The 26458-nt window shown below is 42.0% G+C and overlaps 2 protein-coding genes across 5 annotated transcripts in view; one reads left to right on the forward strand and one right to left on the reverse strand.

Annotated features, from left to right (window-relative positions):
- Positions 1-1058: 1058 nt before the first annotated feature.
- RPP38 (ribonuclease P/MRP subunit p38) lies at positions 1059-5620 on the forward strand. Of its 3 annotated transcripts, none has more exons than XM_060162455.1 (3): positions 1059-1309; positions 2700-2743; positions 4669-5620. In XM_060162455.1, exon 3 carries the CDS (start codon positions 4679-4681, stop codon positions 5525-5527), a length of 849 nt encoding a protein of 282 aa, XP_060018438.1. In that variant the 5' UTR covers positions 1059-1309; positions 2700-2743; positions 4669-4678; the 3' UTR covers positions 5528-5620. The 3 variants fall into 3 exon arrangements, with proteins under 3 accessions (XP_060018438.1, XP_060018446.1, XP_060018455.1); XM_060162463.1 differs by lacking the exon at positions 1059-1309 and adding an exon at positions 1319-1518; XM_060162472.1 differs by lacking the exon at positions 1059-1309 and adding an exon at positions 1319-1505.
- A 2995-nt stretch (positions 5621-8615) lies between these two features.
- NMT2 (N-myristoyltransferase 2) overlaps positions 8616-26458 on the reverse strand; it is a 54604-nt gene continuing 36761 nt past the window's right edge. Inside the window, exons 7-12 of one of the 2 annotated variants that reach the window (XM_060162434.1) lie at positions 25454-25624; positions 24232-24340; positions 16568-16738; positions 11312-11479; positions 9004-9141; positions 8616-8818 (exon numbers count right to left, since the gene is read on the reverse strand). In XM_060162434.1, coding sequence (XP_060018417.1) covers positions 8798-8818; positions 9004-9141; positions 11312-11479; positions 16568-16738; positions 24232-24340; positions 25454-25624 — 778 coding nt within the window. In that variant the 3' untranslated portion in view covers positions 8616-8797. Of the gene's footprint in view, positions 8819-9003; positions 9142-11311; positions 11480-16567; positions 16739-24231; positions 24341-25453; positions 25625-26458 lie in introns of those variants that run through there. The other variant, XM_060162445.1, reaches the window with a different exon arrangement.

Raw genomic sequence — 26458 nt, forward strand, 5'->3', positions numbered from 1 at the left:
TCAGTGACATTTCAAGAACAGAGGAATTCTGTTGGGCAACGAGGTCGGGCTGCCCAAAACTGTTTGTGATCTGAGACTAGTTTAGAACTGCATGTTTGCAACTCATCATGACGATTTCTCACTATTCATTTTATGAAACAAAAGCCTGTTGTTACACTCAAACTCGTAAATTCATTCTTTTTAATTTTTCTAATGGTGATTTAAAAAAAATTGCTCTTTACCCCGTCTAACCTGTAATACTCTGACCACACGCATAGCTTTCCGTTTTGTTTACGGCCAGTCGGGTACTATGTCGGTGATGAAAACTGAAAACACAGAAACTAGACCAAAGAATGGGAAACAAAACGAGCAGTGAAGAAGAGACTGAGAAAAGGAGGAAGATATTTAGAAGAGGAATAAAAGTGCTAAGTTAGACTGGAAAGGGAAAAGAAAGGGGGTAGGGAGGGAGGAAGCTCACTGGGTCAGAAGCAACCTAAGGTTTCGGTCTTGGTTCTCGACAAAGGTAAATCAACAGGTTCAGACCCCTGACCTTGAAAGTGTTCTTCAGCTGACTTACAATTGCCCATGACTTCCCAGCGACTCCATTCGTAACCATTAAAGTCTCCATTGGCTGGAGTAGCCACAGCAGACATCTGGTGGAGTTTTCTGAACCGCTGTCGCAACTCAAGATAACCTTTATTCTCCTCTTTCCGGGGCTCAAGATCTCCTACATTGGTGCCTGTAAACACGTGGTTTCCTCAATCCACCTCCCCATTCCCCATTTATCTTGATTTCCACGGTGCCGGGGATTAGGCAGAGGCTCGGTGATGGGGGAACTGGGTCAGAATTTTGCGTCCCTTAGGCAAGCCAAAAGCAGAAAAGTGAGGGGCTCAGACTGCCAGGCACTGAAAGGTAGAAATTGGGTTAGAAGAGAGCGGCGTCAGGCGGCACCGTTAGCTTCCGGAGTCTAACCGCGGTACAATGCTCCCCAGACAGGGCAACCGGGAGAGCAGGTGGCCGGTTACCAGGCAACCTGAAGTCTCGCGAGACACACAATGCGCCTGCGCACTGCCGCCGGAGGGCCTTATTTCAGAGCCTCCGACCCGCTCCTAAACTCAGGGTTTTTAGAGAAACCTTCCGTCGCTCTGTCGCGACGCACTGGGCCGACTTTCCTGTTTGGAAATGGCCCGATGCAGAAGAATGAAACGTGTTCTCTGAGCCGTTCCTCCTCCCCTTCCCCCGCCCCACCGCGTCGGAAGGCGGGGCCCGGGAAGGCGTGGGCTCTGCGTACGCGCAGCGCGGCCCATGTGGAACCGGCGCAGGGACGACCGTGAGTGGGGGTCTGCGCTGGGGTCTGAGATCCGGAGGGGCCGCTGGTGGGGATCGAGCCTGGGACTGGGCCGGGTGCGCGCAAGGTCTCCCAGGCTCCCCGTCCCTGGGGCCGCCCCCGCCCGTACCGGCGTGTTTTCCTGCGTCCCGGGCTCGGCTCACGCTCCGCTCTCTGCCTGGAGTTGAGCGTCTGTCGGGTACGAGAACTAGGTAAAGCCCCACCCTGGCCCTTCTGTACTCCGCGGTCTAGAAGTGGAGGGGGACCAGAAAATGACTCCAGTCGCGTGTGTTAAGTAGTGAAGTAAGTAGGCACTCGATAGAGAGGCGGCAGGCCATAGGAAGAGAGTAACTCGGGGGTCGGCTACCAGATCCAGAAACTCGGAGTCCTCCCTGAGTCCTTCTTCTGCTTTACCCCGAGTTCATCACTGAGTCGGGCGGATTGCACCTCTTAACTGTTTCAAGTAGCATGCATTTCCGTCCATCCCCTCTGCGGCGACTCTAGCTAAGGCCACCGTCACTTACCAGGACTACTCTGGAGCCTCTTTGCTGCTTCCGGTCGTGGCAAAGGACTCCTCCTGGGCCGAATCCCCAAAGATCTTTCTGTGCCGCCTTTCCAGCCACGCCACTCCTCTGCTTTGAACGTTACAACCGCTTCCCACTGTAGGGTTTGCAAGTGTATTCACCGTCTGGTCCTTCCTCGCCTTTCCCGCTCTCTCCGCTCTCTCTAGCATCTCTGCCCCGGCAACACTGACATCATTTCCTTTAATGCAGTTCCCTGGGATGCTCTTCCGAATAGGTACTCCCTTTGGTGTCACATGTGGGTTAAAAGGTCACTTCCTCCGGGAGGCCCTTCCTGACCCCCTCAACTGAGTCAGGCCTCTGCTCAGGATCCTGTAGGTCCCTGACCTTAATGTGCATCACATCTTATATTTTACTTGTGGGTAAGTCTCCCACATAGATTCTAAGCCCAATGAGCTCAGTGGCTGTTTTTGCTTTAATTCATCATCTTTCTGGCTTGGTGCATTGTGGATAATCCACAAATACTTGTTCAAGTAAGAAAGGTGGTGGTAGGGCTGAGGGTGGGAATAGTTCCCCAGGCAGAGGGAATGTGCGTAAAGCCATGGAGGGGAGGAACTGGTGACCTCATTAAACAGTATGTGGTTCCATGGTGGGGTGTAAGGAGGTAGGCTGATGGTGACATGGGGGCCCTTGGATGTCACTCCAGTGAGTGTGCACTTGACCTCATGGGCAGCAGCGGCCTCCAAAGGCACCTCAGCAAGGCCTTCCCCATTTTCTCCTCCAAAGCTGTTACTTGTTCCACTTCGGTTTTGGATTATATCCCATGAGACTCTACTTATCTGAACCACTTGGCTCTTGTCTTCCTCGCCTAGATTCTGAAGACAGGAGGAGCTGATGCCCAGAGCAGCACGTGACTGTAAGTACTTACTCCCTGTTTGAATGCTGAGGCACATGAACTGCAGTTTGTGGTCTGGCAGAGCTCCGATAGAGCCTCATGTTTGCTCCTTGGTCGTTTATTTCCCTTTTCCTGACCATCTTCAACCTGGTGCCAGCCTCTGCCAGTCACTTCCTTGGATTTGGATGAGCTGCCTCCTGCTTTGCACGGGGATGATGGGGATGGGGGTGGGCTGCACCGGAAGGAAGCAGCTTAGGGGGCAGACGCCGAGTCTCTAGCAGTGGGCAACGCTGACATGAACGAGGTCTGAGCTCACACCCCAGGGAGCTGAGTTTTGGTTTTCCGTGAGAAGGTGATGTAGGAGGAACGTCTGAGGCCGGTGGAGGTCAGGAGACCCTGTCTCAGGCCTTTCCACTGTGGAAAGGCCCCCTGTCCTACACCAATGGTGCCCAATTCCGGTTCTGTATCAGATTAAGCTGGGCAGCCTTTTGACAAGTACAGGTGCCCTGCTGTATTCCCCAGGATTCCAATTCAGCAGACCTGGGGTACGGACCAACCATCTCTGTCTTTTGTAAAGTCACAGATTATTTTTTAGGTGCAGCCAGGATTGAAAGAGCATAAAATTTGGATTTGGGAAACCAGCTGTGACTCTGGCATGGTACTTAACCTGAGTCTGTTTCCTCCTCCACACACAGGGCCATCACGCAGGAATCGGGTGAGAACCAAATAATTCTTGGAGAACGTGCCTTATGACACACTCCACGGGACACCCGCTTCTCAGCAGCAGCAGCCGGGCTCTTAGGAGGGTGTTTGATTGGAGGAGATTTCATTTTTTTTCATCCTGCGAGGGGTGCTTGGGGGAGCGGGGAGCAGGTGTGCATGGGATGAATGACCTGGAATGAGAAAATCTGGTTACCTGAAAACAGGAACAGTTCCAAAACCAGACTTCTCCAGAGCTGGCTTGTTTAACTTCCTTCATTTCTGCACCTTGGGTCCCTGTGGTTCCCGGCTGAGCCCAGGAAGAAAACTGAGGGAAGAAAGAGGAATATGCAGTTGCCTCTGGGCAGGACAAACAGGACATGCTCCTCTGAACAGTGGTTAATAACATTTCCCCAGCAAGGATCCCTGTTACTATTTTGCCTTAATGGATTAATATCTTTAAATTTCATTACGATATTTCCCTAGATTTCATCACATTGTCAGCCAGAGGAACGGCCAGCTTGGACTTATCAGGGGAAGGGGGAATCTGTGTATCGTGTTTTAGGAAAGACAGACAAGAAACTTAGGGTCCAGGGAGGGAAGGAGACTTACCAAAGGGCACAGAATGAAAGTATCATTTGGATTTTTAGTCATGTGCATACATTATGGTCCCAGTTCTTAAAAACAACCACAGCTGGTTAATTATGAATGGCAGAGGCTTCCAGGGCCCTTAGAGACTGTGCTGAGGCAGGCGGACTCGGGGACTCACAGAGGTGGTGGTGGGAACTTGTTCAAGGCTGAAACCCGGTACCCGTGACTCAAGAGTTGGAGGTGCTCAGTGAATATTTGCTGAATGGATGGATGGAAGCCTAAGTAGAGGGCAATACAGAAAATGGTAACAAATCTATCAGACTAATACCAGAGGTCCTGAAGAGGATAAATAATTATGAACAAGTAGCAACATGGAACATTTTAAAGGAAATAGATTTCAGTATGATCACAGTAACGCAAAACATTCATAAATTGCATGTATATGAATGAAGACCAAATCACAGGAAAAAATGGGGAAAACTTAAAAGAGAAGTTAGATGTATGGTCACATATATATATGTACGTGTATATATGTCGTATATAAGTAGGCTTGCTTTAGCCTTTCCAAAATCAGAAAGGGCACAGCCAAGATATCCTTAAGGCGTGCATGTCTAGTTAACACGTGTTTTCCTTTGTCGTTTTGCTCCTCTGTGAAGGGTCTTCAGAATGGCTGCGGCCCCCCAGGCACCAGGGAGGGGCTCTGTGCGGAAGACCAGACCTTTACCTGTGAAGACATCATTGAATAACCCGTATACCATCCGCTGGGGTGCCCTGGACAGGGAGGATATGCATTTCATACTACAGACCCTGGAGGACAGGATTAAATCTCTCGGGCTTCAGAAGACTGAGGACAGGAAGAGAAAGAGAAAGCAGCCCGCTTTGAAAACACAAAGCGGAGACACGTGCAGCATGGATGTGGACACTGGTGAGGGTCTGAAGGAGGAAAAGCCAGAAGGTGAGCCCCAGGCATCAGGGTGGACCCCTGCCGACGTCAGAAAGCAGCTTGCCATCGGGATCAACGAGGTCACCAGAGCCTTGGAGAGGAACGAGCTGCTCTTGGTCTTGGCGTGCAAGTCGGCCAAGCCGGCCATCGTCACCGCGCACCTGGTGCCGCTGAGCGCCAGCAGAGGTGTCCCTGCCTGCCAGGTGCCCCGGCTCAGCGAGAGGCTCGCACCCGCCATGGGCTTGACGTGCGTCCTGGCCTTGGGGTTCAAAAGAAACACCGCTGCCTTTGCAGAGGAAGTGAGGGCCATCATCCCCAGGGTCCCCCGTCTGGACGTGCCGTGGCTCCGAGACACACTTGAAGACCCCAGGGAGAACCCGGAGATGGAGTCTTTGGAAAGCCAAGACAAAGAGATTTTGGACACTTCCTTCGAAGACCTCCCTAAATCCAAGAGAAAGCTTGCTGAGGGTCAGCAGGCTGCAGTGTTACAACCCCTGAAAATAAAGAAACTGATTCCAAACCCCAATAAGATAAGGAAGCCACCCAAAAGTAAAAAAACAGCTTCAAAGTAACCTTGTATAAACCTGTCACTTCATACAGTTGTAAAACGCCACCTCGTAGAGAAGCCGCGAATAAAATGACTTTTACATATATTCTTGGGACACTGTTTAGTATCATTCCTTTCAAATGTGTAAGATTCTCTTGACTGGAGAACACAGATAGGCTGAAGCTTAGGGACACTAAGTGCAGAGAATGTTCAGCAGTATGAGTATCAAAACAAAGTTTATTGAAACTAATGTCCATGCTTGTATAAATTCCCTTTTTAAAAGGCTGGCACGATGCTTGTGAGCAAGGACATCTGCATCCTGCAACACTGGACATCTTTCTGTCCGAACTTGGCAAATAGGCCACACAGACACGGTTCTAGTTGGCGGGGGAGATGAAGCTGGATGGCAGGTGCACCATCAGTTGTAAAGGAAAGATGGTAAATGCCAAGCAATACACTGTCCTCAGAAACAATACATTATTATTTTTTACTGTCAGTTTGCCTTTCTTTGTAGGCAGGCCTAAGCGTGGGCTTGGGAGAAAGGCTAAACATCTATCAAAATTGCCAGATAAGGTATTCTGACTAGGTAAGAATTCACTCCTTTACACGGTTAACTTACCTCCTTGGGACTTTAGCATGTATCCAAAGTATGATGGTAATTAGGTGAAATAAAGCAGGAAGAGAATAAAAAAATAAGTGGAGGAGCTTGGATGCTCAGAGGTGGGTCTGCCATGAGCGGGGTCGCTCGTGTTAGTATATGGAACAGGATCGGTGCTCTATGTTAAAGCATCCGCTGTTTACAGCATGTGTTTGGAAAAGGTGCTTTCTGTAATTTACGGGAAAGGTACTGGCTTGCCAAGGTTTATTTTCAGCCTAAATTCTGGTTGATCTGTGGATTATGCCACCTCCGTTTAAATTTACTGAATGCCATCTTGACCAAAAAATGGTGGGGTGTGTGGGCAAGGGTACGTCATGGACCAGAGCATTTCCATTACTGACAAAGGACACGGGGTGGTGTGGGTTTTTTGAATCTGTAAGACACTGTGTATTGCACTGAAATTTAGTTCTAACGGCTACTTTATAAACACAAGCAGCTGTACTGATTTTCTACTTTAAAATGCTCATTGGTAACATGCGTAAATTATAAAGAGGCATTATAAAGCGGCAAATGTGCTAATAATTTATAAATTACTGTATTTAAAAATTACTGAGTAAAAGAACATGAACTCTATTAACTGCAATTATGTAAGTGAAGAAAGGAACAATGCCACAGTTTTGTCATGGGGTGAGCCCGTGACACAATTTCTGAGGGACAATCCTGCAATTATTCGAAAACCTACTTCATGTTAAGATTGCCATAAAAATGAGTAGAACATAATTCCCAACTGGAGCCTCGACTCTGGATTATGTTAAAAATCTTGTTTACTTAATTCTGGTGTTTCAGTGAATTGGTTCACTTTTGCTTCTGCAGGCATCCTCCTCACATTAGGAAAAAAAAGGTAACGCAATTGGGTTTGAATCATCCTATAGGAGAAGTCTTCCCTCGCGTCTTCAAGAAGGAAAACTGTGGTGTCCTAAATTAAGGACGACTTCGGAGCCCACGCATGCCCCCTAGTGGAGGTCCCAGGGTGCCACAGCTGTGGGGTGGCCTTCAGGATGACGCGAAGCTGCAGAAAGAGGTTTTCTGATTTTCAGAGGAAATCAGAGGCAATAGAACTTTTTCCCTAAAGGGCCAGGTTTAGGCCTTTGGGTCCACAGTCTCTGTCGGAACAACTCAACCCTGCCTGCCACGTACAGGCAACACATGAATGAATGAGGCCTTGTTCCCATAAAACTTTATTTATGGATGCTGAAATCTGAATTTCCTGTAATTTTTATGTCACAAAACTTTTTTTTTTTTCCTCCTCAACCATTCAAAAATGTAAACACCATCCTTAGCTCGTGGGCTGTACAAAAACAGGCGCTGTGCTGAGTTTAGCTCATGGGCCACAGTGTGCTAGCTCCTGCCTGGTTTTATAAGGTACGATTGTGTCCATTGACTACTTGTAACATGAAGGAAGGGCATCCTGTTGTCGAAGGTAATTAGATTTTTCTGGACTGAACGGCCTAGGCACTGGTACATAAAGGCAGGAAGAAGTATCTACTTTGTGGTATTTGAGTCGAGGCCGTTTTAGGTGGCCTTGTCCAGCATCTTTTTCCCCTTGGGCTATTGGTGATATATACATTATCTATGTACACCGAGAAACTTGGATTTTCAAATCCTAGATAAAAACACCATCAGTAACAAAACCACAAGACTTATTTACAATTAAGACATCTTCCTAGAGCACGACAGCTTTCATGATAAATTAGAGTCAGGATAAAGAAATATGTGCAATTCTGCATAAGTAATAAAAAACATTCAAATTATCAGTGTCCTGATGGCACTCATGAATGCCACTGGGCATGTCTTCTGACTTGAGGGCTTTGATTTTTCTTTTCCTCACGTATCCTGGCTGTTGTTGAGAAGAGAGTCTCTGCAGGAGCAGAACAGTCTAGTTTGTCAGGGTTGTGTGCTCTTCAGAGAACACAATGTTTGCCCCAAACCTTGCTTTGGAACCAAGCCACGAACCTGCTGAAGATCAAAGTACCCATTTGTGTGTTTATTGATTTGGCAACTTTGCTTCTAGAGAAATAGTCAACCAGTACATTTTTATCTCACTCTTCACTTTAACACCTACCGCTCATCACTGCGTTACAGAAATGCTGGCTCCATAGGTGTCCCCGATGAGATCATGTGCAGTGACATAAGTAAACCCTTTCCAAATGGCTCCCTCATTCTGCTACATGGACCCACAGACCCTCACTTAATAAACAGAAAGGCAGCAGTTTATCTCCACACAATGGCAAAGATTTTCCTACACGATTCTGTGATTTCTGTTCAATCCATAGAAAAGCCGTCCATTTTTCTAGAGAGGGACAAATACCTTCTCTTCATTGAGAGACAGTCAGAAGGTTGAAAATTAGAGGAATGTGCTCTTTGTATCCTCCCTCCATCCCTCCTACAAATGGGTCAACAGCGAAAAAAAGGATGAATGTTAACATTCTAGCTAGAAATGTGTTCTAATTGAATGTTAACATTCTAGCTAGAAATGTGTTCTAATGTCACCAATCGATGTTTTTCCATCTTTTCTGTTACTGACACTTCGATGTCACTTAGGTTGTGCTTTTATTCTTTGGAATGGCAGTTCCAGGAATCATTAACTAGGATATTAACAAATGATGACATCAGAGTTCTAGAAATAGAAATATCCATCTACTGTAATACGAGTCCAACCTAAAGGGAGGGAAGAAACGGAATAGCAAAAACAAGTGAGCAAGAAAAATTATAATGTAGTACAATAGAGCTATATTTTTAAAAAGCTACTAAAGAAAAAACCTCTCAACAATCCGAAGAGAAGCAAATATGGGATTTTCTAGGTAAATTTATCAAGTTTACAAAGGTTTATCAACTTCACTTACCTTTTCGGACTCTGTCCCTGGACACCTCCAGTTGTACAAGTAATACTGTAAATTGCCATCGCCTATGCCAAACTTGAGTTTTTCCAAGAATGTCTTATTTTCCATCAAATCTAGTGCATTGAATACATCAAATCCTTTCTGTCAATGTAAAAAAATTTAATTTTAAAGTTTCAAAGGATTAGAGTGTTTTGTATATTATGTATTTCAGTATAACATTTCATTCCCCTACTAATAGCTTGAAATGATAATGCATTTATAAGGTTTAATGTCTGCAATATATAGTATGGGTTAGGAATTCAGTTCAAAACTGTCTTATTAAACTAGCAAGCAGTGAATCTGATGGAGTTAGCAAGATTATCCAGAAATGCTGAATCGAAAAGTGCAGTCTGATGGCTGACAAAAAAGAATCTATTAAAATTTCAGGAAATATTTTGTCCCTGTTTTTTTTTTAAATTTATTTTATTTATTTATTTTATTTTTGGCTGCGTTGGGTCTTCATTGCTGTGTGCAGGCTTTGCTCTAGTTGGGTCAAGTGGGGGCTACTCTTTTTTTTTTTTTTTTTTGCGGTGTGTGGGCCTCTCAGTGTTGTGGCCTCTCCCATTGCGGAGCACAGGCTCCGGACGCGCAGGCTCAGCAGCCATGGCTCACGGGCCCAGCCGCTCCGCGGCATGTGGGATCTTCCCGGACCCGGGCACAAACCCGTGTCCCCCGCATCGGCAGGCGGACTCTCAACCACTGCACCACCAGGGAAGCCCTTGTCCCTGTTTTTGAAGCAAACAGCTGCCTAGATGGCTCTATCACCAGAACTGTTAGTTACTGGCCTTTCTACGTTCTGACTTACCTGAACCTACGCCAAGAAATCAAAGCTGTAAAGACTTTAAATCGTGTATCTGTCTTGGGCTGATAATGGGAAATAAATTTAGTAACATTTCAATAGTAAAAACAGAATTTAAAAAAAAGCTTAGATAATACTATGCAAAATGTGATATAGATGAAGCACCTACATTTCTATTTCTCAGGGGTTTTACCTTAAATAACTTATTACTGGCCTTTTTGGGGAGGTAGTTGAAAATGAGCTACAAGATCAAAGAAGCAAAGAAGAATGCTGATTTGGGGATCCACTTATAATAGATTAAAAAAAATGTTTCCAATGATCAAATACTAGAAGACTACAAGGAAGACACTTTTGAAGGGTTGCTCCCAATTTCTCGTGAACAATATTTATCTTCTCACTCAGCAATTACATCAAAATGTCCCCATCAGCTGATTTCAATTTCTTTTTAAAGAAAAATGTTTATTTGTAGCAAGAATTTAACAATTATCCTTACTACCACACTGAGGAAATAGAAAAATAATGCAAATATTGTAAGGAACATTTTGAATTTAATTCTTTTCATTTCAAATCCTTTTAATAATAATAACTCCAATAGTTAAAATTAAATTTCTTTAATTTTAAAATTCACAGACTATTTATTTGAATCAGAAAACCTACTGTTGCCAATTATTCACTGCAATACACTCATATTTTCCCCATACAGACAGACCTTGTTTTATTGAGTTTCACAGATTCTGGGTTTTTTACAAATTGAAGGTCTATGGCAACCTTGCATCGAGCAAGTCTATCAGAGTCATTTTTCCAATAGCATTTGCTCACTTCGTGTCTCTGTGTTCCACTTTGGTAATTCTTGTAATATTTCAAACTTTTTCATTATTACATTTGTTATGGTGATCTGTGATCTCTGATACGACTACAACTCGCTGAAGGCTCAGATGATGGTTAGCATTTTTTTTTAGCAATAAAGTATTTTAAATTAAGGTCTGTACATTGTTTAAATATGCTAGTGCACACTTAACAGACTACACTATAGTGTAAAGATAACTTTTATATGCACTGGGAGCCAAAACACTCGTGTGGCTCTCGCTTTATTGCGACGCTTGCTTTACTGCAGTGATCTGGAACCATCTGGAACCAAACCCACAATATCTCCAAGGTATGCCTGTATCATGGGATCACGTTAGTTTTCTTATATTCCTTATATTATGAATTTCGTGTATCTTTATATAAGGGTTACAAGTTTCTAATTTGTACAAAATGTCTTTTTGGTTAAGTTACAACAGAATTAATGATGAAAATAGCCATTAAATTTTAAAAAAAAACCTCTTATCAAAATTCTTCCTTTGACTGTCAACAGTAAGAAGTATCTCAAACAAATCCCCCCACCGTGTGGAAGAAAATACAAGATGTTTTATATATTCCAATATACGTATTTGGAGACACACACGGGATGACAAGGAGTGAGCTGCATACCAGCTTGGCGATGATGAGCGCGTCGCTCATGAGGTCCAGCAGCGGCGTCTCTGTGTGGATATTGTAGAAGGAGTAGGCGGCTTTGAGGCTCTTGTGGGCGGGGTGATGCATGACTGTGGAGGGGAGCGTGTAGAAGCTCAGGAAGTCAGTTAGTTTACCACTGGAGTTCTAAAGAACAAAGGCAATGTCAGGTAAACATCTCCTTGAACAAGTTTCATCCAGGCATCTCAGCTCACGTCTTGATCTCTGACTTGCACCACAGCTTTCCGTTAGAATGAAAAGCAACAGCTCATGCTCCGCTCTCCAGGTCTGATGTGGAGCCCCTTACCATATGCTGGGCAGAGGCCAAGGAAGAGCGTGGAGCTGTGCCTCAGCCTAAGTGCTCGTCAGCAACTGGCATCAAGTTCTTACGAAGCAGAATGTTCTAAAAGGAACGCTCTCTGGTTCCTCTAGACTTATGGGACAGTGATAAAAGTCCCATAATGAGTCTCTCTAGACTTATGGGACAGTGATAAAAGTAAATTCATTGTTTTTGCAGGAATAAGAGCACCAAGGATTAGAAGGCTACCTTTTCCAACTAAAGGATACTGTATAATAATCTTCTTGGCACAAGGCAGGAATTGTATCAGCTTAAAGTGAAGTTGGATAGGATTTGGAAGCTAGTTTTTTAGAAGCTTGTAAAAAGGCACTGGTACTGCACCAAAATATATGTGTGTGAATAACTGAGAAAATCTGAAGCTATCAAAAATCAAAAGGGATGCAAAAGATGGTGTTTGTTTTGTCATCACTGGTACACTTTCAATACAAGAAATTAGCCAATATTGTTTGCATTGTTTCTATTACCTGCAGTGACCTATGCAAGTCTGCATATAATTCAAACCATGATATATTTGAAGTATACAGCTGCGGAGGCTAGACCACATATGCCATTGCTAATATTTGTTTTAGCAGAAAATTCCAGAGGATGTATTATCTGGTTTTTGAGTGCTTCTGATTCATTAAACCTTTTTTTCAAACATTATGAAATTAAAGATGTTAAGCAAAAGTGAGAGATGACTTAAAGACCTAAATTTTCAGCTTTATTAAGGATTTTCAACTTGAAAAACACCACAGCAGAAATTAGAGGAAAAAAAAAATCACTGGATGGGCTCAACAGTAGAGTGGAGATGACAGAGGATAGAATCACTGAACTTGAATTTACCCAATCTGAAACAAGAGAGAAAACAGAATGAAAAAAAAAAAAAGAATTAAGCCTCAGGGATCTGTGGGGCAGTAACAAAAGTTTCACCATTCATATCATTGGAGTCCCAGAGGGAAAGAAGAAAATGTGGGGCTGAAAGAGACAATGGCTGAAAACTTCCCAAATCTGGCAAAACGGACATAGTAGATTCAAGAAGCCATGTGAACTCTAACAGGATAAACCCAAAGAAATCCACACCAAGACACATCATAATGAAATTTCCAAAAACTAAAGACAGAGAGAGATCTTGAAAGTAGCCACAGAGAAACAACACATTACCTATGGGGAAATACTAATTCAAATGACAGCAGACTGCTCACCTGAAACCACAGAGGCCAGAAGCAAGTGGCACAAGAGCTGAAAGAAAAGAACCGTCCACCATGAATTCTGTATCTGGCAAAACTTTCTTCAGGAAAGAAGGGGAAATAAGGACATTCTCAGACAAATGAAAACTAAAAGAATTTGCTGCTAGCAGACATACCTTTAAGACTGGATGAAGTACATCCTTCAAATAGAAAGGAAATCATAAAAGAAAGCATCATGGAGCATCAGAAAGGAAGGAAGGAAGAAGGAACAGAAATCTGGGTACATACTTTGAGCTATGCTTCTTCTCATGAGTTTTATAAATGACACGATGATTGAAACAAAAATTATGACACCATCTGATACTCAAGACAGTGATATTTAAACAATGAGACTGTACAGCAGAAACTAACACAACATTGTAAAGCAATTTTACTCTAATAAAGATGTGAAAAAAATGATGAAAAAGTAAAGAGAAGTAAAGTCACTTGAAGTGGTACAACATGGATACCAGAAGACTGTGATAAGTCACATCTGTATACTGTAATACCCAGAGCAACCATCATGAGACCTACACAGATATACTCAAATGCACTATAAATAAATCAAGACATCCAAAAATGTTCAAGGAACAGGAAGGCAAGGAAACAGAAACAGAGGGACAGAAACCAGAAGAAACAAACAGAAAACATGTATTATAATATAGAAGACTTAAGGTCTAACATATCAATAATCATCAAATGTAAATGCCAAAAAACACCAATCAAAAGATTCTGGCAGAGTGGATAAGGAAATATGGCCCAAATATATACTGTTTACAAGAAATTCACTTCAAATTCAATGACATAGATGGGTTGAAAGTAAAGGGACTGAAACAGATATACCATGCAAACATGAATTTTAAAAAAGTAGAAGTGGCTATACACATATACCTCAGAGATGCTGTGGGTTTGGTTCCAGACCCCTCAATAAAGCGAATATTGCAATAAAGCGAGTCACATGAATTTTTTTGTTTCCCCAGTTTATATGAAACTTTTGTTCACACTATACTGTAGTCTGTTAAGTATGCAATAGCATTATGCCTAGAAAACAATGTACATACCTTAATTTAAAAACACTTTATTGCTAAAAAATGCTAACCGTCATCTGAACTTTCAGCGACTAGAAGTAGTAACATCAAAGATCACCATAACAAATCTAACCATAATGAAAAAGTTTGAAATATTGCAAGAATTACCAAAATGTGACACAGAGAAACAAAGTGAGCAAACGCTGTTGGAAAAAATGGCACCAACAGACTTGCTGGACGCAGGGTTATCACAAACTTTCAATTTGTAAAAAATGCAGTATCTGCTTAGTACAATAAAGCGACATGCAATAAAACGAGGTCTGCCTGTATTAATATACAAGGAAGTAGACTTCAGAGCAAAGAGAACTACTGAAGACAAAGAGGGGTATTACATGATGATAAAATGATCAATCCACTAGAAACTCATGCAGGTCCAACATGTATAAGTACCAAACAAGACCCTCCAGAGACATCAAGAAAAACTGACAGAACTGAAGGGGAAAAAGACAAATCCAGAGTTATAGTTGGGGACTTCCACACCCCTCTCATTAACTGACAGAACTACCAGAATTAAATAAGGGCTATGACTACAGATTCTGTAGCCATTAAAAGGGAATACTATGAACAACTTTATTCTTACAAATTTGACAATTTAGAAGAAGCAGACCAATTCTTCTAAACTGTATTAAAACTCAAACAAGATGAACAGTCCTATAATCATAAAAGAAAGTGAATTCATTATTTCAACACAAAAGAATTCTCTAAGGTCAGATGGTTTCAACTGGAGAATTCTAGCAAACATTTAAGGAATTAACACCAATTCTATATAATTTCTTCTAGAAAACAGAAGAGGAGGTCATACTTCCCAACTCATCTTATGAGGCCAGTAGTATCTTGATACCAAAACCAAACAAAGACAGTACAAAAAAAGAAACTGCAGACCAATATCTCTCATGAACTCAGCAAATACTCAACAAAATATCAGCAACCCAAATCCAACAATGTATAAAAATTATATACCATAACCAAGTGGATAATTTTTCTAGGTATGCAAGGGTGGTCAAACATTTGAAAATCAATAAATGAAAATCAATAAATGAAGAAGAAAAATCATGATTGTATGAATTGAAGCAGAAAAGGCACTGGACAAAATCCAACACCCATTTATAATAAGAACTCTCAACAAGTTGGGAATTTTCTCAAATCAGTAAGGCGCTTCCATGAAAAACCTACAGCTAACATCATGGAATAAGATTCATGGGGTAAGACTGAATGCTTTTCCCCTAATAACAGGAACAAGGCAAGGATGTTGACCTTTACCACTCTTATTCAATAAAGTACTGGAATATCTAGCCCCTGCAATAAGGCAAGAGAAAGGAAGAAAAGGCATACACATGGGAAGGGAAGAAATAAAACTGACCCTATTTGTAGATGACACAATTGTCTATGTGGAAATCCCAAGAAATCTCCAAGTAAATTCCTGGAACTAATAAGTGATTTCAGCAAGCCTGCAGGATACAAGAGCAACAAAGAAAAACCAATTACATTTCTACATGCTAAAAATAAACATGTGGAAACCAAAATTAAAAACATAATACCATTTATAATCACTCCAAGGAAATGAAGTATTTAGGTAAACACTTTAAAAAATATATACAGGATCTGGATGCTGAAAATTACAGAATGCTGACAAAATAAATTTTAGAAGACCTAAATAAATGGAGACATACCATGTTCATGGATTGGAAGACTTGTTAATTCTACCTAAATTAATCTACAGAGTTAATGTAATTCTTATCAAAATCCCAGCAAGGTCTTTTGTAGATAACGACAAGCTTATTCTAAAATTTATATGCAAAGGCAAAGGAACTAGATTAGCTAAAATAATCTTGACAAAGAAGAATAAAGTGGGAGGAATCACTCTACCTGGTATCAAGGCTTACTATACAATTACAGTAATTAAGACAATGTGGTATTGGTGAGGAAACAGACACAGAGATCAATGGAACAGAATAGAGAACCCAGAAATGGACCACAATACAAAGTATCAGTATTCAGGCTATATAAAACTTTGACAGGGAATTCCCTGGTGGTCCAGTGTTTAAGACCTGGTGCTCTCACTTCCAGGGACCCAGGTTCTATCCCTGGTTGGGGAACTAAGATCCTGCAAGCTGCACAGCATGGCCAAAAAACAAACAAACAAAAAACCAAAAAAAACCTTTTACAAATCAAGAAGACAAGGGTTGAGTGAAGTGGTTGAATTATGCCATCTTGAACAAAGGCAGTTCAGTTCCAACCAGTTTTGCAAAAGCAAAACAATATTAAACTTTGGGACACATCCTTCTCAGATGAGATCATCCAAACTGGCCTTTTCAAAACTAAGAAAAGCAATTAGTCACACAGACAACAACAGAGCAGATCAGAACCCTGATTCCCCATGATTAAGTAGTAAAAGTGTGCTCTTCTGCCAGGAATGGAAGCTGTAAGAACAGCTGGTTCTGAAAGGGTGAGCAGGAAGCTGGTTCAGAAGCACTGGGTCATGTGGGCAGGAAGGGAATGGACACTCTATGATCCTTCTGGAAAATGGACTCAGTTGCACAGTGTTCTCATACTTCTCTGTACTATCTTATCACCTTCTCTTTACCTCCACTACAAAAGTGTCAATGATGTGCTCCTGGGGGAGGAACCAGTGGGCTACTTCCTCTTCATCCATCACCGGGGCTAGATGAAACTGCTTCAGGTAACTGTTGGTTAGTTCTTGAACAGCTTTGATATCTCTTGGTTCCATTGGCCTCAAGCCTGAAGTTTTTGTAACCTGTTGGAGTGAAAACAAAACCAGTTGGGACGGGCTTCCCTGGTGGCACAGTGGTTAAGAATCCGCCTGCCAATGCAGGGGACACGGGTTCGAGCCCTGGTCCAGGAATATCCCACATGCTGCAGAGCAACTAAGCCCGTACGCCACAACTACTGAGCCTGCGCTCTAGAGCCCGTGAGACACAACTACTGAGCCTGTGCGCCGCAACTACTGAAGTCCACGTGCCTACAGCCTGTGCTCCGCAACAAGAGAAGCCACCACAATGAGAAGCCCGCGCACAGCAACGAAGAGTAGCCCTTGCTCGCCGCCACTAGAGAAAGCCCACTTGCAGCAATGAAGACCCAACACAGCCAAAAAAATAAAATAAAATAAAATAAATTTATTAAAACAAAAAAAGTTGGGAGGTTTAAATAAGAGGAGTAAACAAACTTGGCGTCAAAGCATGATCCCCAGACCAGCAATATTAGCATCCCATGGGAGCTTGTCAGAACTGCAGAATCTTGGGCCCACCGCAGACCTACCAAGTCAGGACGTGCAGTTTCACAAGATCCCCTGGTGATTCGTATACACATAAAGCTTGAGAACCACTAGTTTAGAACATCAAGCTACACGACATGTTCTATCCTATCTCTGTGTACCAGGTCTTTGGTCAGTATTGTCCATGACCCAGACAAAACCAACGGGAACACTACAAGTTCATCTATATCCCCATGCCAAGAACTTTAACAGCCTACACGATAGGGCAGAACAATCTCAGCATGTGTTCCGGAGGATCACGCTTTTAAGACTGCCACGTCTGACATTTTGAAAACACAGTTGAAAATGGCTGAGAAACTTTTTGTCCAATAGCCCGTGGAAAAGATGTAGCTCTTCTGTTCTCGTGAGCAATAAAAATGAAAGAAAAGTAAAAATCATATCGGTCAGTATGGGAAGGGAAGCATTTTAATTGCCAAGAATGAATGGCTGGTTGCCAAGTAGTGGCCCTGGTCTCTTATGCCATCTTTTGATTAAAAGGTGATCAGAATAGGCATCTGAATCCATCATTCCAGAACATCAAAATTTTTACATTAGGCCATGGGAATAACAAACCCTCAAGGTCAGGACAAGTCCCCATTTGGATTTGTTCAAGTCTTATCCTTAAAAGAGCTCCAGACAGCAACTATAGGAAGTGTACAGACACCAGGATACTTGACAACAGAAGTGAGAAAGGTCACTACATTTGCTTGTTTGTACAAAGAAAAAACTTAATACAAATACAACTGCATTTTCCCAGTTAACTCGATATTTTTTTTTCTTGAAGAAATATTGGATAAATTTTAAGTGACAAATAACTTGTATATAAATAGTGCTATTCTATCTTTTCTGTCCTAAATTACCACTAAGTACTTTTAGAATTTTTTTTAATTGAAGTATAGTTGATTTATAATGTGCCAATCTCTGTTGTACAGCAAAGTGACTCAGTTATACATACATATACATTCTTTTTTTATATTCTTTTCCATTATGGTTTATCACAGGATATTGAATATAGTTCCCTGTGCTGTACATTAGGACCTTGTTGTTTATTTAAGTACTTTAAAATTAAAAACTGCCTTTAAAATTAGATCATCACAATTCCTGCATGCCCCCAGACTACTGGTAGGGGAGAAGACCAAGGTGGAAAATGGGTTTTCATTTTGAGTGTCGGCTCTGATGGATGTTAGTAGTTGTGCTGAGGTTTCTAACGTTCTGTGACAAGAACCGCTGATTGATTACTGATTCACTTTGGGAGGAGACGGGCTTTGTGTTTACAGACCCAGCAGTCCTTAGCTGAGTATTTACTATGTGCCACTCAGTTATGATTTATGGAATCTACAAAGATGCAGTAATGCAGCTAAAATAGCTTAATATTCTAAATTGAGAGAATTTAAGTCCTTGACATTTAATAGAGAACTCATACTTTTAGTATTTCTGTGGATCTCAAAGCCAAAGGACCCGAAATCTCCAAGTCCCAGGTTCCACCCAAGGCTTAACCCTTGGTTAATAATGGCCTGAATAGGTGTTGAATGAATTCCTAGGTTTTTAGCACAATCATTTACCCAATAAGGTGAGGTGAAGGCTGCAGACACGGAAAAAAGTCACTGTCAGCTCTGAAGAGATGATATTTCTACAGCCTGGCATTTAAGTACAAGCCAGGAGTGAAACTGTATTTTTCTTTTGTTTCCCTAAGCCAATTTTAGTTATTCGGAGCATTTCTACACTGCAATTCATGGGAAGAGGAAACCTATGTGATTGCTAAATGGTGTTACATGAAATAAATATACATTTCTAAATGCTGGTAGGAAGGCCAAAGCCATACCAAATGTATACTGCAGTCATTTGAAAAGATTATTTTTTACTATGAGGATGACCTTGATACATTTTAAACAGCCTTTCTCAACATCAGATTGTTCTTTCTTTTGTTACTGGTTCAGTAAGAATCAATAATATCAAGCAATGAGATTAACTAATGAAAGCAACAGGATACATCTTCTCTGTTCATAGAGAACATTCAGAAATGAAGACTGAAGCTGGCCAACTCCTTTTTGGAGCAAAATATGCGTCTGCTGCACAGCTCTTATCCACTGAACTTTCATACTGTGTAGTCACTAAAATCAACATCCTTTCTGCCCAGAAGACACCTTTAAAGCAGCAGTTCTCAAATATTTTGTTCTGGGACTTTGTTATGCTCTTAAGAATTATTCAGTACTCCCAAAGAGCTCTGCCTACGTGGATTAGATTTATCCGCATTTATCATATTAGAAACTAAATTAGAAATTAAAAAAAAAAGAATATATAAGCTCACATTCCATATAGTCTCTGGAAGACTGCACAGTGCACTTGTAAGACAATGAAATGAAAGATGCAAATTATACTTTTGTGTTTTATAAAAAACTGACTTCACAGGCCCCCCAGAGGTTTCTGGGAACTTCAAGGGATCCCTGGATCACACTTTGAGAACTGCTACCTCAGGTCTCTGAAGGTCAGAAAAATGGGTAATAGAATTTAGATAAGGAAGACTCAGTGAAAACAGTATTGTTTGGCAAACCGGCAGGGAGAAAACACATAAACTTGGTAATTTCCAAGCACTTCAAACAAGTTTTTACAGGAGCATTAAAGCAGGAGAGAACATCAGACTATATCGAGCTATAAAAACATATAAGGTCCTAGAAACAGGGGAAGAATATTTAGTTTTGCTGATTAACAATGGCTTATGTGTCTCAGAGCCTAAACTTGTTTCTTTCTAATATCAGAAAGTCACATCCTCTCCAAGAAATCTACAGAAGCACGAAATAAATTTTAAAATATAAAATTATATTTTAAGGAGTTCCCTGGTGGCCTAGTGGTTAGGATTCCGGGCTTTCACTACTGTGGCCCAGGTTCGATCCCTGGTCAGGGAATTGAGATCCTGCAAGCTGCCCAGTGCCGCCAAAAACAAAAAAAGAATCATATCTTATATAATAGCTGTTGTCTTCAGGAAGAGGTGGGGGAAATGCTATACCTAGACAAAAATCTCAGCTTTGGCATAATCTGAAAGAATCAAGTGGCAATGTTTTCTGAGACTTCAATAAAAAGCAAAAAAAACTTCCAGTAACTGAGAAAATCTTAACTTACATAAACAAACTCTATTTCTGAATCAGATACTTTCCCACCATCCAACTAATATGCATTACTTGTTGGACTCTATATGCACTGAAATCTGCGTAAAATCTGCTTGTAAGTACATAAGGAAACAAAGCTCAGAGCCCTACTGAAAAACAGAAGCAGTGCCGTTCTCTGTCAAACTATGTGGTGTGAACTGATTTGGAGCTAAGATTCCACAGTAGAGATGTCGGCAATGATTATGATTATTTATTTGATTTAAGAAGGAGCAGTAGGACGTTAAACACTAAAAAAAACAACAGTTACTAAATCGAGAACACCTGAGTCTTAGCATGTCTTCCCAGGCGTAAAGTTCTTGCAACACAATGTAAAGACACTGGGAGATTAACCTGACTCCCGCTTTTTATCTGCTTCAAATTCCTTCACCTTGAAGAGCACCGACTAAAAAAAAAAAAAAAAAAAAAAAAACCCAACGTGGTTTGGAAATTCTCAACACCAAATTAAAAACAAACCAACACTGAAAGGGTAGGAAACTGTGTTCCTCTTGGGAAAACCTTAGTCTCGCAGGTAACAGTAGCTAATGGCATGGGCCCCGGGGATGGTTCTGTCCTGATTGGAAGACTCTGGGCAAATCAATCTGGTGTCTCAATGTCCTTTTCTGTGATTGGGGACAGTCACCCGCCCTCTCTGATTGGTGTAGATAATAAATGAGATAATGGATGTTAACTGTCTGGCATAATGCTGGCTGCAATCAATGTTGACTTTTATAGTCAGATGTCCACAGCAAAGATGTAAAGCCGGCACAGTAAGCAGAAACGGGCCTGGCAAATCAGAAAACGAGATAGAATCAAAGAGCAAAAGCTGTATTCAGTAAGGTTCTTGTCTTTACGCTTCACGGTACAAAAATGTTCTTAAATGATGCAGTTGCCAGAGGGGGCATCATCCACCTGGGCCCTCGGGAGAGAAGGAGGTGGTTTGGTGTATGCTGCCTCGTCCAGCTTCTAACTCAGGAGCTGACACCATGGTGGCTGCTGGAAGCACCTTCCAATTTTCCAGTGTCTCTACTTGCATCTCTTCTATCTTCTCTCTTTCTCTTTTTTTTAAAATTTACTCTTTAGTTTTCTTTCCTTCCCTATGACTTAAAAGGAGGAAGGGAGGCTGGAACACACCAATGAGAGGTGTTTGGTCCTTGACACTCATCCCTTCCTGCCTCAACCTGGTCTCTAATGACGGCACAGTGAGACGTCTGGTTGGACTGGGCCTTGGTGCCCCCAAGGCAGTTGTGTTAGAGGTGAGGGTGGAGGCAAAGGGACCTCACAGGAGAAACATGGACGTCTAGGGCCTGCCTTCCAAGTCCTCCACTTATTAGTGACAGGCCCTGGTCTAAGCATCAACCTTCACAAGCCTCGGTCTTTGCATCTGTACGATGGGGATAAGAATACTGACTTCAAAAGGTGGTTGGAAGAATATACTGAACAATATACGTGACAGCACTTTATAAACTTCAACTTATTAGGGAAGAAAAAAGGCAATCACCATAGCAACATGGCCAGAAGAGGACTGCTCCACCAAGGAAACCAGGTTAACCACAACCAAGATGCCAAGGTCTGGTTTCACCACCAATGCCCGCCCGACCAGCAATTTATCACCAACTTGTCAAAACTTTGTTACCTATGAGTTGATGGATGCTTGTACAAAAATATGGAGGCCGATGGAAAAAGTCAAGTCAAAACTAACTTTCAGTACCTCTAATTCTAATCATCCTGAATAAACCAACGCCAGCTACTAAAATTCCTTATTCTTCAGTCTACGTTAGGCAACTACGTGTAACGGGGCACTTTCCTTACCCACAACTAGACAGGTTTAGGCTCAAGAAACTTAAATCTGGGGAGACCAAAGTAGAACAGCATTCGCCCCTAGTGAAAAAAGTAGGCACGCCTCCAGTTCTTATTTCAACTCACATACGGCAAAGTATTTGACAATTTGCAAGGAGGATGCTGAGAATCAATGGTGTCCTGTCTTAGCTGTGCACTGTGCCTCCCTTGTTCCTCTTTATTTCTCATGTCCACTTGTGCCTCTACATGACTCTGTCCCGCTCAGTGGCTCTGGGTCTCGGCCACTAGCAGAAATTATTTCTAGCTGATCAGTAAATTACGATGGTCATGATCATGGTGTGACCCCTCAGAGCAGTTTCCTGCATCTCCATTTCAGTGCACATGTCTCCATACACTTACCTTCAATTCTGTCACCCCAACTTGAGGGGGCCTGGTCCTTCTTCCTCAGGACACGTGGACCCTCCTTCATTTTGTCACCTGTGCTTTTTATTTATCTCTGTTCTGATCTACATTCCCCCCTCTGTCCTTGACCTCACAGATAGGCAGTGAGTTCATTAGTTCAAGCCCCACTGTCTGCAACTACAGCTTAGGCAGAAGGGAGACAGTGCCTTCCAGGCCCTCTACCAGGTGGTGGAGCCCCGGAATGACGACCCTGACATCTCCAACACCTGGTTTCCTTCACCTCCACTTTTCTCCTTATGAAATTCTGCGTGAGTCAGCAATTAGTTGATTCTGGTCTGTCATCAGAAAAAAGACATCAATTCCTGCAGCCGCTGATCACATGCATTTGGTAAACACACAACCGGCCCAAGACAAAAGGCGCTAGAGTTGGCTGCACCTTCCACAGGTGAAGTCCTCTCCTTCTTTGGGAGGAACATGGCTATATTGCACAAGAATCCCTCAATCGAGTTAAAATATCTACTACAACCCAAAAGAAAGAATAGCTCTGATGAAACCAAAACTTTACACAAAAGATCCCGTCTTTGACGGACAGATTCCACGATGGCCCCAGTGATGCTTGCCCTCCTAGAGTTCATATCCCCGCCATCCACTTGTCTCGAGTGTGGGTGGGGCCTGTGACTTGCTTCTAACCAATGACATACAGCAACAGTGATTCCACTTTAATTGACTATGCAGGGTTCTAACTTCCATCTTGCTAGCAGATGCTCTCTGTAGACTCTCCTCGCTGGGTTCGATGAAGCAAGCCGCTGTGCTGTAAGCTAAGCTACAGAGAACCCCAGCCGACCAGGAGCTGAGGCAGCCTCAGGCCGATGGCCGGCAAGGAACTGAGGACCCCAGGCCAACTGCCCACAGAGAACTCAAGGCTGCCAACAGCCATGTGAGCTTGGAAGTGGATCCATCCCCAGTCGAATTTTCAGAGGAGGCCCCGACCCTGGCTGACACCTTAATGACAGCTTCATGAGAAACCCTGAAGCAAAGGCCTCAGCTAAGCAGTGCCTTGATTCCTGACCCACAGAACCCAAGAGATAGCACATGTGTTGGTCTGAACTTCTACATTTGTGGTAATTTGTTATGAAGCGATAGATAATTCATTCACCATCTGAGCCCTGAATAAAGCTAAGACTGATAAGCACGTTTGAATTTCCACTTACTAAGAGACAATTTTTCACACTGGGAATTTACTAGTTTAAAAATATGCTAATTTAATGAGACATTATTTCCTCTCCCCGGGTTTCTTCTTTAAACCTTATTCCTTAGTTCCATGTGTTAAGATATCATCAGAAACCTGAACTTTTCTTTCCTCTTCCTAAACAGAATATAAATACACAAAATTTCAAAACTTACATGTCTGGAATTCAAGCCCTTCCAACCCCAAGCTGAAGAACTTTAAAAAGCCTTAAAAAAAAAAACCCACCTCCTTTTTTCTGGCCCCAGAGTTCTATGCAGTCTTTTTAGCTGCATATTCACATCCTCAGACCCATGAGCCAGTTTTTAGCTTCCTGCAAATAATTCTTTTCTACATTAAAAGTTTCAGTTATTAACAGCTTTGAAAAACTGCAAATCATTCTTACTTACATCTGGAAGTCTGTACAGCTTCATTGTTCTCTGCAAAGTCATATTTCTACTCAAGTGAGAAAATTTTACTTCTACCAATTTTCTGGGGTTTAGTGATCGATGCCAGTATCTGGAATACAATACAGATTTTAAGATCTAACTGATTTCTAACTCTCCAAGTCTTTCACCTTTGCCTAAGCTCAGCTGTTATAGAAACAGTGAATGAACACTTATGTTGGGCCCAGTGCAGTGCTGGGTGCTGGCCCTCTTCCTATGCAATTATTTTATCTGTCATTTTTGACCTCTAAATGATGTCCCAGTTATGTTCCTTTGTTGTTTGTAACTGTCCATCTCTTTCAATAAAGAGAAATCTTAGAATTGCAGAAGGAATATTGATAATGCTCAGTCTGTAAGTATTGAATGAGCATCACAGATTCTAAGATAGCAAACCAAAAAGTTTAAAAACATGAAAAAACTCTCCTTAAGTTTAGTAGCCTTCACATTTATATAACGCACACCAAAGAAGACAACTTTTTGAAAAACAAGCTTGAATTTCTTAAGTGTTTCTAGTTTAGGTACTCAGATGAATGATTATATTAAAATAACACCTGTGAAGTCTTATTTATTCTGTTTATTTATGAATAAGTTAATAGGAGAGAGTCATTTTACAGTTCTGTCTTTTATACTCTGTTTTCCTGATTTCATCTTATTTGAGTCAATAAAAATAACAGAGGCTCTAGGAACAGGTTATTCAAGTGACAATCTGATAAACAATTTTCTTACTAGATTAACCTTTGAAAGCTTGATAAGAGCAGATGGAGAAATAAAAACAGCTTTAGCGGGTTTTTCAGCTGATGTTTATCAAGCTTTCGGAGTAGTTCCTGATAGCACTGGTGTGACAGTGAGTGTTAGAGAAGGAAAGAAAATCGTACTACAGGGCATCTCGAGATAACTGATGCCCTGGGTTTCCCAAGGCAGAGACTATGCTTTCAAATGGAAGAGACACAGAAATGGAGATGTAGCACCATTAGTACACACGTGACTGTGGGGTTTACTGCGAGAATACTGGGCTAGTGGTTCTTGGTTCTATCTCCATCTCTGCTACCCACCAACCGTATCATCACGGGTCAGCCAAAGTCCCTCTGGGTTACGCGGGTGGAGAATAATACTTGTAGCAACATGGCAGGGAGGCTCAAAGCGTTAGGTACAGGTGACATGCAAGATAAAGGTGGGACGCTATTACCTGCATGTGGCCACTGGCTTGGGAAGAACCACTCCAGCAGTATAAACGGCCTGGAAAATCCCTTCCAGGTTCACTCTTCTGGTTATTTCTCGAATCAACACTGGGGCTACCCGTTTGGATCTCAATTTCTTATGAACACAAAGGAAGTTGATTTCGACCATCTTCTTCACGCTAAGAAATAAAGGTGTTGCAAATTAGAGCCACCGTTAAGAGGAAAACATTTTCAAAAAACAAGACAACACCTATAACGTTTCAAAGAATGAGAAACTGAAAGCTCTCCTTTAACACAATATTTAAGAAAAATATTCTATCTTTTAGATATTTCACAGATTTAGCTATTTTCCATACGCCCCCACCAAAATGATCAAAACTCCAGGCTGTGGAGAAGCAAACCCTCTTGTTCTAAATAAATTTGAGAACTTTGGTCTCTTCTAAATTTTCAGTGTAGAAACTGGATCAGCTGTGCCTCAAAGTTTCTATATCTGTTTTTCCTGTAATGTATACAGTTACGACATCTGGGTCACCCAGATGCAGAATCTAATAGGACGTTGCTTTGGAGCATAATGCAATACCCAGGATCCCTGGGAAGTGCCTCGACCAGGCCAGAGCTGGTGCTTTTCTGAGCGACCATAAACCTTCTAGAGCTCCAAAGCCCATCCTCTGCTCTGGTTCCAGATACGGAGGCATTTCATTTGGCACAAAATATTCCTTGAGATCAAATGCTTTTTAGCAGTAAATAAGCTCACCCAGTACATTGAAAGGTGAAGAGACCTATTACGCATTAGATCTTCGCGTTTCATAACTGTATCTTTGACTTTCTGGGCTGAAGACCCAGAGCAAAAATGGAACAGACATATCTGTGGATAGAAAGACTTAAAAAGAATCCCTCGAGTAATTTTTTTCCCCAGAAACAAATCTGAAATACCTATTTACAGGTTTGTTTTTTCTGCTACGGACATATATACATACCTGTGTGTGCATGTATGAGACTGAGAAGCAGAGACA

This window comes from Lagenorhynchus albirostris, chromosome 1 (genome assembly GCF_949774975.1).
Source record: "Lagenorhynchus albirostris chromosome 1, mLagAlb1.1, whole genome shotgun sequence".
Lineage (NCBI taxonomy): Eukaryota > Metazoa > Chordata > Mammalia > Artiodactyla > Delphinidae > Lagenorhynchus > Lagenorhynchus albirostris.

Excerpts from the sequence above, each read along its gene's own strand:
- RPP38 (XM_060162455.1), top strand. The coding sequence starts at position 4,679 with ATGGCTGCGGCCCCCCAGGCACCAGGGAGGGGCTCTGTGCGGAAGACC.